The sequence below is a fragment of the Barbatula barbatula genome, assembly GCF_947034865.1.
Source record: "Barbatula barbatula genome assembly, chromosome: 11".
NCBI classification, from domain to species: domain Eukaryota; kingdom Metazoa; phylum Chordata; class Actinopteri; order Cypriniformes; family Nemacheilidae; genus Barbatula; species Barbatula barbatula.
The window spans coordinates 14,754,198-14,766,974 of NC_136774.1; the positions used below are offsets into that span (position 1 = coordinate 14,754,198).

Below are 12,777 nucleotides of genomic sequence, written 5' to 3' on the forward strand. Positions count from 1 at the left end.
AAGACATTTTGGCGCCAGTTATTCTTTTACTGTGATTAGATGTTTACTTTGCATGTTTTAAAATCTGAAAAAATAAAGACAAGATTATGCCAGTTTACATGATGGATTCAAGGGGTGTATTTTACAGAGGGATTTTTGATGAGACAAACAAGACTAAAGGTCAATGTGAAAGCAGTGTGGCAGAAACATGCAAACAGCAACACTGACTACCTCCTCAAGCTGCCGGGTGACAGGAGGGACAAACAAACTCAAATTCAGCGTTCAGCAAACAGATCGTGGATACCCAAAATGCATCACAAAGTACCTGTAACAGGCTATGGTCTTCCCAGATATATGCAGAAACAACAATTTGTGTGCAAATATGAAACTCGAGATGTGATTTGTACGTTTGTCACCAAAGAGGGTTATCCATGTATTTATTTATTCTGTCTTTTTGGTTTAACCGTTTTAGTTTCGTAGACTACGAGTCACTGTTATACAAAGATATGGAGAGAGCTGTCAGATGATCATCCCAAACCAAGACACAACCTGTTGCCTTTATCTTCCCATCAACCTCATGTCTTTCCCCTATTACAGCCTGGATAGTTGATGGCAGGACAGGATTCATATCACTCCAGGCTGTCAGAAGGCAGACGAGGTGGAGAAAGGTGAGGTTGTTATCTGACTCGGGTTTGGAGAGTACAGTGAGGCAATTTAAACTGTTTTAAAACAACACACAAAACCATTTGCACAAGAATTGCAGCTGTCACAGTTCACAAAAAAAAAATCAAAACAATACTAACTCTTTTTGAATGACTGATAAACGGGTAAATAAGAGAAAAGCATAATTTGACCATAATTTAGATCCAATATTCCCTTCAAGGTCTTGCGACAGCTGAGACCCGACAAAGTCCATTAATGACAGAAAGGTGAATGGAATTACATCCTCTTAAACAGTTTTTCTTTTTTCATTTGTGGGAGACTTCTTCCACCAAAGGAACGGCGTGTGATGTTCTGAAAGCCGGCTCCGTGTGTGAACCAGAAGGAAGAACCGGGTCGGTTCTAAGCGTTTTGCATTTCTTTGCCGATCTTGTAGCTAAGGATCTTGTTCCAGTCGATCTTGGTACGAGTGACAGGTAGCTGTCTGCGAAGAGCTTTGAAGGTGGTATCTGACATCGTCTGGTAGTTCTCGCTGATGGCCGTCTGGTGGGAAATATAAACAATCTTAAACACAATTGGACAGTAATGTGGATGTAATGTAATTTCTGCATTTACAGTTGACAATGTGTTGTTATTTTGTAGAAATTTGTTTTACATTACCCAGATGCAATTCATGCTAAAAGTACCAACTACCAATATCATGTGGCATTTTATTCATTGTCATCCTTTCTAAAAATCTTTTTTAACATCTAAAATTATTAAATACACAGCAGCATATACGTCTTGAGCCATGATAATGTTCCTTTATAGACCCTGAGATACAACTATTATCCACATCTGATTTAAACAATATTCTGTAATTGCCATTCACCTTCAATTCACACACACATTAATAAGCTTACCTGGTAATCGTTTTCAGCATTTTCAATTATTTTTACAAATTCCTTGGCAGTCTGGGTTTCATTCTAGAGAAAGGCACAAATTACTAACAATTTAAAAAACAATTATTTAAAATACCGGAACAATTATTTTTGTGTCAACTCACATTCACTACAATGGACTCCTCCACCTCCTTATGGCTCACCAGCTGAACATTACCATCCTCATAATAATGCACCTGAAGACCCACAAGCAACATAAATTATAATCAAAGACTCTCCAGCAGTACAGTTTCATTTTCATGCCCACACTGATCATCTGTGAGGTCTCACCTGGATCTTCAATACTCCCACCACCTGAGCTGATGCCTGACTGATGGTAAACTTCCACTCTGACCTGCACCGGCCGTTCCTGACAAGAGAGAATAACATACAGATCACAGAATCAAATCACAACTAGTCAGACAGTCAATAAGAAAAAAACAAATGTGATCAGTCTGGGTTGATTGTACATGATCCTATATAACACACCCACTTACAAAATAAATGCATGACCACAGAAAACTTGAGATGAGTAAAGAAAAGGTGAGAGTGCTTAGACATGAAACTGGGTAAACCGTAATAACTCACTAAACAGCAACACTACTCACCAAAAGTTTTTGGGCTGAAATTGATGACCCTCAATACAAGCAATGATTGTTTGTTGACCATCAACAGTTTTCCCATACACCTGTAGAGTTAACGTTAGTACACACGTCAGTGACTTCACATACAATAAAACGGTTGCACTAAAATGTATAAAACTGCACTTTTCAATGAGATCCTTGATTCAACACATAACTGGTCAAACCAAAGTTATTAGAATGGCAATGTGGTGCCAGTGTAACAGAAGTGTCCAGGGTGTGTACCGTGCAGACTCCAGTGGGATAATGCTCTTTCACATAAGCACTGAGGGCTTCATCACAGGCGTCTCTCCATGACCGAAGGGTGGTCTCTCCCTCATAGTGCTGAGGATCGCTCGCTTCCTTTCGCAGGTGATCGAAACGGAACGACTGCCGTTTCCGAGGATCAAAGTACCGCCCATTACCCAAATCTCCATGCTCTGTGATCAGAACCTGTAGAACAGCAACACAAGTGATGTTTAGACAAAACTAATTCCATGTCTCGGGTCTCTAAAATGCAGATACCATACTCGCACAGTAGCCAACACTCAAAACTGATCTCTAAAGCATTGATCACTTGTTCTTAGATAAAACTAAATACAAGACTTTGATATCGAGAGAAGTAAACTTCTGAGACTATTTTAAAAAACTTTGACATTTTAGAAATCACTATACTATAACAAAAGGCTAATCAGTATAGTCCTTCACAGAAAGCTGCCTATAATGAAGTGAGCTGATCTATTCTTTCAAGGGATATTTCATCCAAAAATGAAAATTCTGTCATCCCATTCGGTCATTCCACGGACTCTCATATACTTTTACATTTTTTGGGGGTTCTGTGGAACACAAAAGACGACATTTTGAAAAATGTAGGACAGCAAACAGTTCTGGGGCACTTTTAACCTCCATTGCACTTTTTCCTACATGGTAGTCAACGGAGTGGGGGCACTGTCTGGTTATAGGCATTATTCCAAATATATTTCTATGTGTTCATCAGAACAAATAAATGTATACAGATTTCACCACCTTCGACTAAAAGGGCTTACAACACTAAAGGGATTAAATGTGCCACATCATGTAACACTTAAATGGGAGGAATCTTTACATAGGCAGAGTTCCAGCCTTTCCACACATCTAATCATTATATTATCGCAGAATAAAGACTAAACCTGAACACACCTTTCCTGTTGCACTTGCTATCAACAGACTGAATAAGTCTCCAAGACATTAACCTACCGCTTCCTCACTACCGTCCAATTTGACAGGAGTGAACTGATCCATGTTATACTGAGCGAAGGCACTGTGAAAAACAAAGCGAGAGAGACAAAGACATATCATTAACTAATACTGGGTATAAATGACCATGCCTAATGTCAAACACACGTCTGCAAAATAACTTAACTGACACAAAGACAAACTACTTACTGTGCTGCCCCCTCCCGAAGGAGGTTGTCATTGTTGAGGAGAAGCCGGACATCTAAAAAAATACACAACGATTAAAAGCTGGGCACTGAATACATTCTTTACCATATCTACTGCTGACTTACAAACTTAAAAAGTGAAATGCTTTTGTCTGACAGGTCGATTCAGTTGTAAATCAGCACTGCAGTGACTTCCTAAAGCATAATGTAATACTAGAAGACACATAATACCAAATCAACATATCACTTAAGACAAACACAGAAGCCCCGAAAGAGGTTCTGAAAAAAAAACCACTCACCATTGAAAACTTCATTGAATTCTCCAGGGGGGGCGTGGGTCACAAAGTTAGATGCGATGCGGACCTGTGGAATGAACGCAAATACTGAGGCTTTGTACTACGCATCCATTAACTGACAATATCTAATATAAAACAAAAATATACAAATAAAGAATGTTAATACTTTAGAATTATTCACTGAAAATGAACTCTTCAATATGAATTTGAAGAAAAAAACATTCTGCAGAGCACTACTGAATACTGCATAGTAGTATGAGAAATATAAGGCTAACAAAACAGTAGAGAAACACAAATAACTTCCCTTTAAATTGAACAAAGAAATAAATAACAATCAGGCAGGAGAAAATTGTGAAGCCTCATCTCTCAAAATATCATGATTTTTTTGCAAACTATTAAACCAACAAAACGTGTTAAAGAGATTATTTACTTTGACAACACAGTGTTCATTGTGGAAAAAATGCAGTTTTTTTATTTCCTTTAAAGTGGCAGTTTCGAAATTCGACATTTTTCCTTATTTTAAAACATAACACTTTGCTTCATGCGTGCTCATAAATATAGCAAGACAGTTTCAGCTGGTAACTGCAGAGCTCAAATGACCCATTACATCCACAACACACACTTTAGCAATATCTGCACCACAACCTCAAAAAAAAATCTTAACAAATGAGAAAGAACAAGGGTAGTGGGCACAAATACACATACGACTCAAGAGAGCAATGAAATAAAGATTTGTGTACATTCAAATTACATCTCTATAGACGAACACTGAACTCATGTTATCACTGGATGTTCAGACGAAATCCTTTAATAATGCCAACATAACAACACTGCCTCAAAACATTTACATGTCATTTTCTGACTGTCTGGCTGGGTATGTAAGCTGAGAGTTATAACTGAAAGGTCTAAAAATATGCAGACAATTTAAACGATACAAATATGTGGAAGTTCCATGCATCTTTTACATAAAGTACAGAAATAGAGTAGGAGTTTCTCATCTGCTACATTTGATACCCAAGACTACAGTCAAGCGTGCGAAATGACAGCTCAGTCCATAAAAAGCTTGTCTACTGTAAATTAACCAGGGTGCCAGGCTCGCTTCGTGCCTCTTAATACTACATTTCAGACACAAAACACAGTCGTGACCTCATCCGGTTCGGGTGGCAGTCGTGTCAGGCGGAACTGGCATTTGCTGGCCTGCGCGTAACGCTTATGTGGTTGTAACTCTACCGGAGCTCGGCCGAGGTTCGGTTCAGAGTGGGTGGATCAGCCGAGATCTATTTCTGAACTCACTTTGACAGCTAACGCGCTAACAGCTGACGACCAAAACAGTTCCGCTCAAAACAACACGGAAACCCGCCGAACTTCGGTCGTTCTGTGTGTAACGCATAGTTTGATGGCCGTTAACACACCGTGTGTTGTCCGGGTTTTCGCTATAATTGAGTTAGCACTGTTTGTTGTATGAGAGTGCAACGCTGCGATTTCACTTCCTCACAAATTAGCACACGGCTAACCAGCTACACTGCCGCGCGGTCCTTCGGTGGAGCCGTTCTTCGTTCCTCTGCACGCGGAGGGCACGGATATAAAGAAACGCGGGAGTATAGTCTTGTTCGGGCTGCAACGATGAACTTAATGTTTAGTTTTTTACCTTCTCCTCGTCTGAAAGCGGCTCCTCAAAGTCGGTCATCTTGACTGTGGCGGAGCCTCACACCGCGGCGCATGCTGGGTAGCGCGCGCTGTCATGCTCGTGACCATAATAGGGCAAAACGGAGTGTGAGCCGCCGCCTCTCGCAGCTCTGGCTTTACCCCGCCCGGCCTGATCCACCCTGTCAATCAAAAAAGGAAGCGTGGGCACTGGTACTGCACGCATCAAGTGATGCGACTGATAGGGATCGGTGACATATGACGTGTAATTCATTTACATCGTTCAAACTCTCTGGTGTGAACGTTGTGCACTACAGATGCGAATCATTTATTTCCATAAAACGCTTTTCCCTTAATTAAATGAATAAAACGAACCTGAAATAGGCTACTTAAAACCACATTTGATGTAAATAATTGGACACAATTGTTATTCATTCCTGTTTGTCTAAGTTTAATTTGCTACACTTTATAGGCTGTGATGGTGCTGTTTTGCATTGCATTCCAACACTCGCAGGTGATTCTGAAATCACAGCATTAATTGGATTCGGCATATTTTCCATGATATTTTCCGCTACAAACCCGGAAGTTACGTCTCGATTAAGTATTTAGTGACATTAAAACATTAATGCTACTTTTGATTTTGGTAGCCGATTTAAAACGTTAGCATACAAGTATTGATTTACATTAAAACAGCGCAGTTCCATTAATTATTTCCGGGTTGGGAAATATCCTAAATCCGAGGTGTCTTGAACGCAGCATTCGCCGCTGAAATGTGTAGCCACATAAATAAGATCCAAACCACACTTAAACACACATCATACAAATGAAAGTTCACCAGAAATATTTCAACTATGTGCATTATGCTTATTTGGTGCACCAGTTGACATATATTGTTTGGAATGGGACCTATAAATTGCTTTAATATCTTGGGTCGGTACCGTTATGACGCCCATGCTCTTTCTTTCGCTCTCGATGTCCTACAGAGGGCAGCGTATATTTAGCATTAAACCGTTTGCTTGAGAAAGAAAATTCCACTGTTGAACAGTAGATGTCGCCTTTTCACTGCCCTGAACTCTGAAGCACGTCGTTTACTTCAAAAACCACAGGTGGATGTAGGCCGAGAATACACACATCTGGGGCCTGCTTTCTTAGGAAGGCATCTGACGTTGGAGATGTCTAACCCTAGAGCACGGGCAAATCGGGCCCAGTAACAACAGACTAATGTAATTGCTGAAATCAAACAGACATTTTAAGCTGTGTGAGGGTGTAAGTCAAGGACAAACTTGCAATGTTCATATAAATGCAACCAAAATTTTGTTAACGCAGTAGTCTTCATTTTAATATGGAACATTTTGTCCGAGGAGAATAGCACCACAGAGGAGTCCTTATACCCCTGTTCCTCCTCATCCTCCTCTGCCATCCCCTTGGTCACGTGCAACTTTGGATCCAGTAAGAGGTCGGCTAGAAGATGTATCTTGGAGATTCTGTATGTGAAGCCCATCAGCATGTTACAGTAAATTGCTAAGAATCTTAAAAGAGATTGAGGAGTGAAAAACTTTTATGTAGGTTATCTTCTGTCCAAAGGCAGAAATTGAGAAATATTCATTTAATTTGACAGATTTTAAGAAAGAAATGTGAGTGGTGTTAACTAACAACACACTCATTCCCAAAAAAGCCACACATCTGATGTCCCAAATGGTGTAGGGCAATGTTAGATTTTTTTAATCCCTTAAGAACGCATCTGGTTTACTAGACCCTCATATTTTAACTATAAAACAATATTGCAAATTTATGGCTAAACACTCTTTCTATTTCAAAAACAACATTAAAAGTGATTTTATCATTTGCTCACTGCCTTATTTCATTCCAAACCTGTAGTGTTTTATTACTTTTAAACACAAAAGAAGATGTTTTAATGAACGTTGGTTTATTTTTAAAGTATTTACATACATTCTTTGGAAGAACTTTTAATTTAAGCACAAAGACTGTTGCCAGAAAAAGACATGAATATTTTTTTATGCTGTGTGCTCATGGTATTCCCATAGAGATTATAGCTGGACACCACAAATCAGTAACTGGAACAAATGCGTGTGTGAACTGTATAAATCCTTATCATCACAACACCGCAAAACAGGGGTAGTGGGGGTGACAGGAGGTGTGTTAGATGTGAGAACGAAATTCATCCGTCACTAATCTTTCTCTAACATCTATCTCTTTCATCATAACCAATACCATTTTCTTTCAAACTCTTTGTTGTGTTGGTCTCTGTCTTTCTCCCCCTGACGTTACTACTTTGAATTGACTTGTAACTGCTCTGCAATGTTTACCTCACAGTTTTTAACTAGGGAGATGAGAATCTGCCTAAAAATTTTATCCTTAAGTGTGTGTGTTGTGTGCAGCGGGGAAGTGAGGTGTGTTCCCACGACTTGGGCGTTTGGTAACCTTACCTCCCTTTGATCCTGCTTTGCCCATATAGACTGCCTCACACACACACACACACACACACACACACACACACACACACACACACACACACACACACACACACATACTTGGGAGGGCACTGATGTGATGTGACAGTTGTTAAGGCCTCTTGCTTTGATGTGGAGGGATATGTGGAGGTATTATCCCTTCTGTGATCCAATCAAACGCACACAGGCCTCTTCCAAACCACACACTGTTTAAAGTACTTGTGCTGTAACTGAGAAGCTTCAGTTACTTCACAGGGTGTCTGAGACAGTGTCAGTCAGGATTTCTTTCTTGTTCTGTCACTTACATGTTTTGCTTAAACTTGCCAAACTTTTTTCTATACCAAAGCACACAGCAAACATAAGGAGAAATAATAAAATACATAGACATTGATCATTCTAATCATGTTAAAGTCATTATAAAAATAAAGCTGCTGCTATAGAATCACTTTAGGTATTGTGGGTGGTTGCTAGGGTGTTGCTTTGTGAATGAATAATAGGCTAAGTAAAATTAGCTCATCACCCCAGTCTCTATGAAATTGGATCTTTGCTAATGGATCCTTTTTATCTTTATCTGTTATTTTAACATAACACTTCTACGGCAGCAATGGTAATAGTTAAAAAATCAGCAAATGTGGTGCAGGTGTGTTAGAGAATGTAAAGCAAATCCAGAAATGTACCATAAACACTAAGCAAAAGATATGTTCATCAACTATCCAATTTTGAATTTTTTAACATTACATTCATTGAGTTTTATCATAAGAAACATTGTTTTACATTGAGACAGACATTGTTTGTAAACTAGAGGTTGAACAAATTACGTCTGAGGTTAATATAATAAAAACAGTCTAATAACTAGAAAAGTAATAACTCAACCATCTGCAATAAGCCATTTGATTTGTGGAACCCTTTATATCCTTAACACAAACACTGTGGGAGTGTAACAGAGGGTTAGGGTGCAGACTTTTAGTTAACCAAATGACATGTTTCATTCTTAAAGGGATAGTTCACCCCAAAATAAAAATAATTTCATCATTTGCTTACTGTCATGTCATTTTAAACCTGCATGATTTCTGCAGAACTCAAAAGAAGATATTTTAAAGAATGTTGGTAACCAAACAACATTGGGGTCCTTTTGACTTCGATTGTATGTATATTGTACATTTCTCAAAATATCTTCTTTTTTGTTGCACATAAGAAATAGTCACATATAGGTTTTAAACCAGATGAGGGTGAATACACGATACACAGAATTTCGGATTAACTATCTAATGGACTAATTTTTGGATGAACTATCCCTGTAAAGGATCAAACACATCTGTTATTAGTTCTTCTTGTAGGACGACATCACTTTGTGGCTTTAAATTTGACGCTATAGATAAACCGTTGTTTGGTTTCTTATTGTTGCGTTAAAACCCATCCTTTTCCACATTAATATTCTTCTCCACAGAGGAATTCTGGTTACAACTGCACAGAAGACACATACACACACTCAAATATATGGACAGTGAAAAATCCTTAGCAGAAGGGCTATCATTGCTCTGAACCCAGACAGCATCACAGAGAAAGAGGAGGGGGCAGAAGGTCAGGTTTGTTTGACGGTAAAGAATCGCAACACCCTGCAGCGTTTGTGTTCGCTGCTGGTGTATTTGGAGGGAGGGGAGGTGGGGTGCACTGTCGACATGCTCAGGTGTGTGTCTGGGTTTGTGTGTGTGGTAAGGTGGAGATGGTATTTTGAATAAACACCAGGGAAAACTCGTAAAGTCAAATGATCTGTCGGTATCATCTATATTCTGCTGCCAGTTGTGAAGGAAGTCATACAGAAGTGACAAGAGGGCGAGTAAACAAAAACAGAATTTCCATTTTTGAGTGAATTAACCCTCTGAACCGGATTAGAGGATGAGATACAAGGTTTGTGTTAAATACTGCACAAATCTTGCAGCGCAACTGATAAGACTCAAAAGAATAAAAAAGGATTTAAAGCACAATTATTTAAATATCAAGAACTTTAGCTTTGTTGACTTATTTGCATTTGTACTTAAGAATCGAAAACTAATGAATGCAGCCTACAACACCTGGTCTTCCTTCTCTCAGAACTGGGAAACATATGGGTAGTTCACAAATAAACCACACGTGTCATATGGTGTGAAAAGTCTTTTAAGTATGAGGATAAATCTCTCTTATGCTATTTTACATGAAAAATATAAATATTAATTATATAAATATTAATAATCTAATTTACAGTACAGTTTGTTTTCAAAATGTTTGCTTTTGCACCAGGACACATGGCACAGTTTATTTGTCAACTACCCACACATGAATGAATCAAAGACGAGGACCAAAGAGTAAATAGCAACAAGACAAAGAACAAGTAAAAATAGAGCAGGCCTGGGGAAACTTTTATTGCTCAACGTTATCTCAGATTTAGAAACAAATGAGTCACTTTGTGATACACAGTAAGAGCTCAATGCTAAATGAATTTGGAGATCACAGTCTAGAATACATATTGGGATCTTGAAAGAATTGAATTAGAAATGTCTTCGTTTCAATGGGTTTACTGAAACATTGGTGATTTTATGATCTGTAATGAAACATCAGATTGTGTTTTTCTTAAGAGACCAATCTGAAACGCAGGAAACATTTGAATCTTATTGCTTGTCTAGAAGAAAAATCAAGATCGTAAAATGCTTAATTCAATGCTGCTTACAATATATGGTTTATCTACAACTTTATGTACATATTAAACTTAAATCGGGGATGAAATTTACCATATTTAACTATAAAACTGCATTTTCTATAAGGAAGAGAGTTAGAGACTGTTAAAACAATCGATGGAGAGACGGTATATGTTGTGTTTTGGACCACCAGACCAGCAATTACCAGCATAAACCCCCTTGGACCGACATGGAAATTCATGCTGGTCTAAGACATGATTAAAATGTTTTCTGAAATGTACAAACATACAATTCCCAGAATTCCTTTCAATCTGACAAATTCCACAAAGGTTCAGCGCTTCCACGCCAGATCCGTGTCAGATATGTGTACAGGTATTTAAATTTTCTCTCTTATCTTAGTCAGTCAACTTCTCCAATCTCTATCTGTCCCCCCAGCATGTATCCCTCTCTAACAGCTGTAGATGGATAGAATATATGACTATGTAAACACATTAGGAGTCTGTTTATGGCTGAGTAAATCCCTACAGTTTAAACACTTTTGAGAAATGTGATTCAAGAGCCAAAGTGAAGTGTTGTGAGAGAGGGCCTGAGGGAGCTCCGTTAAGGTGTCCCTGACGTGCCTGTTTATTTTGGTTGGGGTGTCCTTGCCAGTGGACAACTAACATGGGGTGGGGGGGAGGTAGAGATGATGTCTGCTCTGAGACGAGGATGAGAGAAATGTCAAACAAACCAAGGAGCAAAAAGGAGGAACTCAGCTGTTACAATGCGTGCAAGCACGTTTGTTTGTGCGATCGCATGTTTGCGGTTGTCGTAGGTTAAGCACTGTCTGATTCGGTATCTGAGTGAGGTGTTTGTGTAAATGTTTGCGACAACAGCGTGTAAACAACCAAGTGTCAACAAACTGAGCAGGATAGCTGGTATTTGAGTGTGTGTCTGTATATTTGACCCTGACCCCGTAATCCCATACCAAATTTTGTGAAGTGTGCCCAGAGAGCATCAGAACGTTTAAACTCGCATTGACTAAACAACTTCAAAGACACCTGAATTATCCCCTTTAAATCTGTCTGCTCTCTGTCTCGCTTTTGTCCACTCATTTCTTTCAGATAGATGGAATCCCATGCATTTGACCCTGAGACCCTCGAGCCAACTAGCAGAATCAGCAATCACACATATATACATATTATCAATATATATCTCACATATTTTGTAATATATCTTATTAGGTACATATTTGTTTTATGAGAGAAAACTACTTTTAACGGACGTTAATTTGAGATAATACTGTATCTGATCTTGATCTTCAACCCAATTCCTATCATACAGTGAGTGCAGTGAAGAGATGTAAACACAACACTTGGTAGGTGGGGGTACATAGAGAGGGAAGTAAAAGGGTAGATATTAGGATGGAGACATTCTTGGGTGTTGACTCAGGGTGCTTTTCTTTTTTATATGGTCTCGTGTAATGGACTCTGTTCTGCTTCGCGATCACTCCCTCTGTCACTCCTCTGCAGTCTTATAAACACAGGTAAAACAAAAAAGCTACCTCCACATACCTCCTCACCTCCTTTGATAAAACGTCCCTGATGCAGGGGAAGAAAAGAAGAAAGAAATTATGAATTGGGCGACATGCAGGCACTGGTGAGTTTGTCACTGATATCTTTTGGTCTGTGAACAAGTGTGTGCGTGTGTGTGAATGAGTTTGCATCTTTAACACCCTGCTGACTGGATTTTTGCTCTCTTTCAGACCTTAACAGGCACCAGAGCAGCACAAGGTGACAGAAGACGTAATGAAGATAAATGCATGCGTGTGTGTGTGTGTGTGTGTCTGAGAAGGCTGTTCTTTTCTGCTCAGATTAAGATCTGGCTTGCTGATAAAAAATGGCTGCCAGGCCACTCAGAAACCCAATACTACTCTCTTCTCTTTCCTCACCTCTCCTCGTTCCCTCTTTCTCATTCCCTTCATCTCTATATAAAGTTTTTCCTCAGCATAAAATCCTTTAACTTTGTTCTTGTCCCTTTCTTTAGGACTGTATGTATAGAGGGAATCAGAATGACATGTAATTTCCCACTTAGATACTGTATAGGCTACAACCT

The 12,777-nt window shown here is 39.1% G+C and overlaps 1 protein-coding gene across 1 annotated transcript; it reads right to left on the reverse strand.

The window, feature by feature from the left end:
- Positions 1–13: 13 nt before the first annotated feature.
- On the reverse strand, positions 14–5,774 carry capza1b (capping actin protein of muscle Z-line subunit alpha 1b). Its single transcript, XM_079466696.1, has 10 exons — positions 5,545–5,774; positions 3,900–3,963; positions 3,605–3,656; positions 3,416–3,479; positions 2,426–2,632; positions 2,168–2,247; positions 1,851–1,929; positions 1,685–1,756; positions 1,542–1,604; positions 14–1,182 (listed from the first exon to the last, which is right to left on the reverse strand). The coding sequence occupies exons 1-10, from the start codon at positions 5,581–5,583 to the stop codon at positions 1,042–1,044; spliced, it is 861 nt and encodes a 286-aa protein (XP_079322822.1). The 5' UTR covers positions 5,584–5,774; the 3' UTR covers positions 14–1,041.
- Between the last annotated feature and the right edge of the window lie 7,003 nt (positions 5,775–12,777).

Excerpts from the sequence above, each read along its gene's own strand:
- capza1b (XM_079466696.1), bottom strand. The coding sequence starts at position 5,583 with ATGACCGACTTTGAGGAGCCGCTTTCAGACGAGGAGAAG. Across the intron at positions 3,964-5,544 it reads CGCTTTCAGACGAGGAGAAG|GTCCGCATCGCATCTAACTT; the intron begins GTAAAAAACTAA and ends TTCATTCCACAG. Across the intron at positions 2,248-2,425 it reads ATCCCACTGGAGTCTGCACG|GTGTATGGGAAAACTGTTGA; the intron begins GTACACACCCTG and ends TTAACTCTACAG.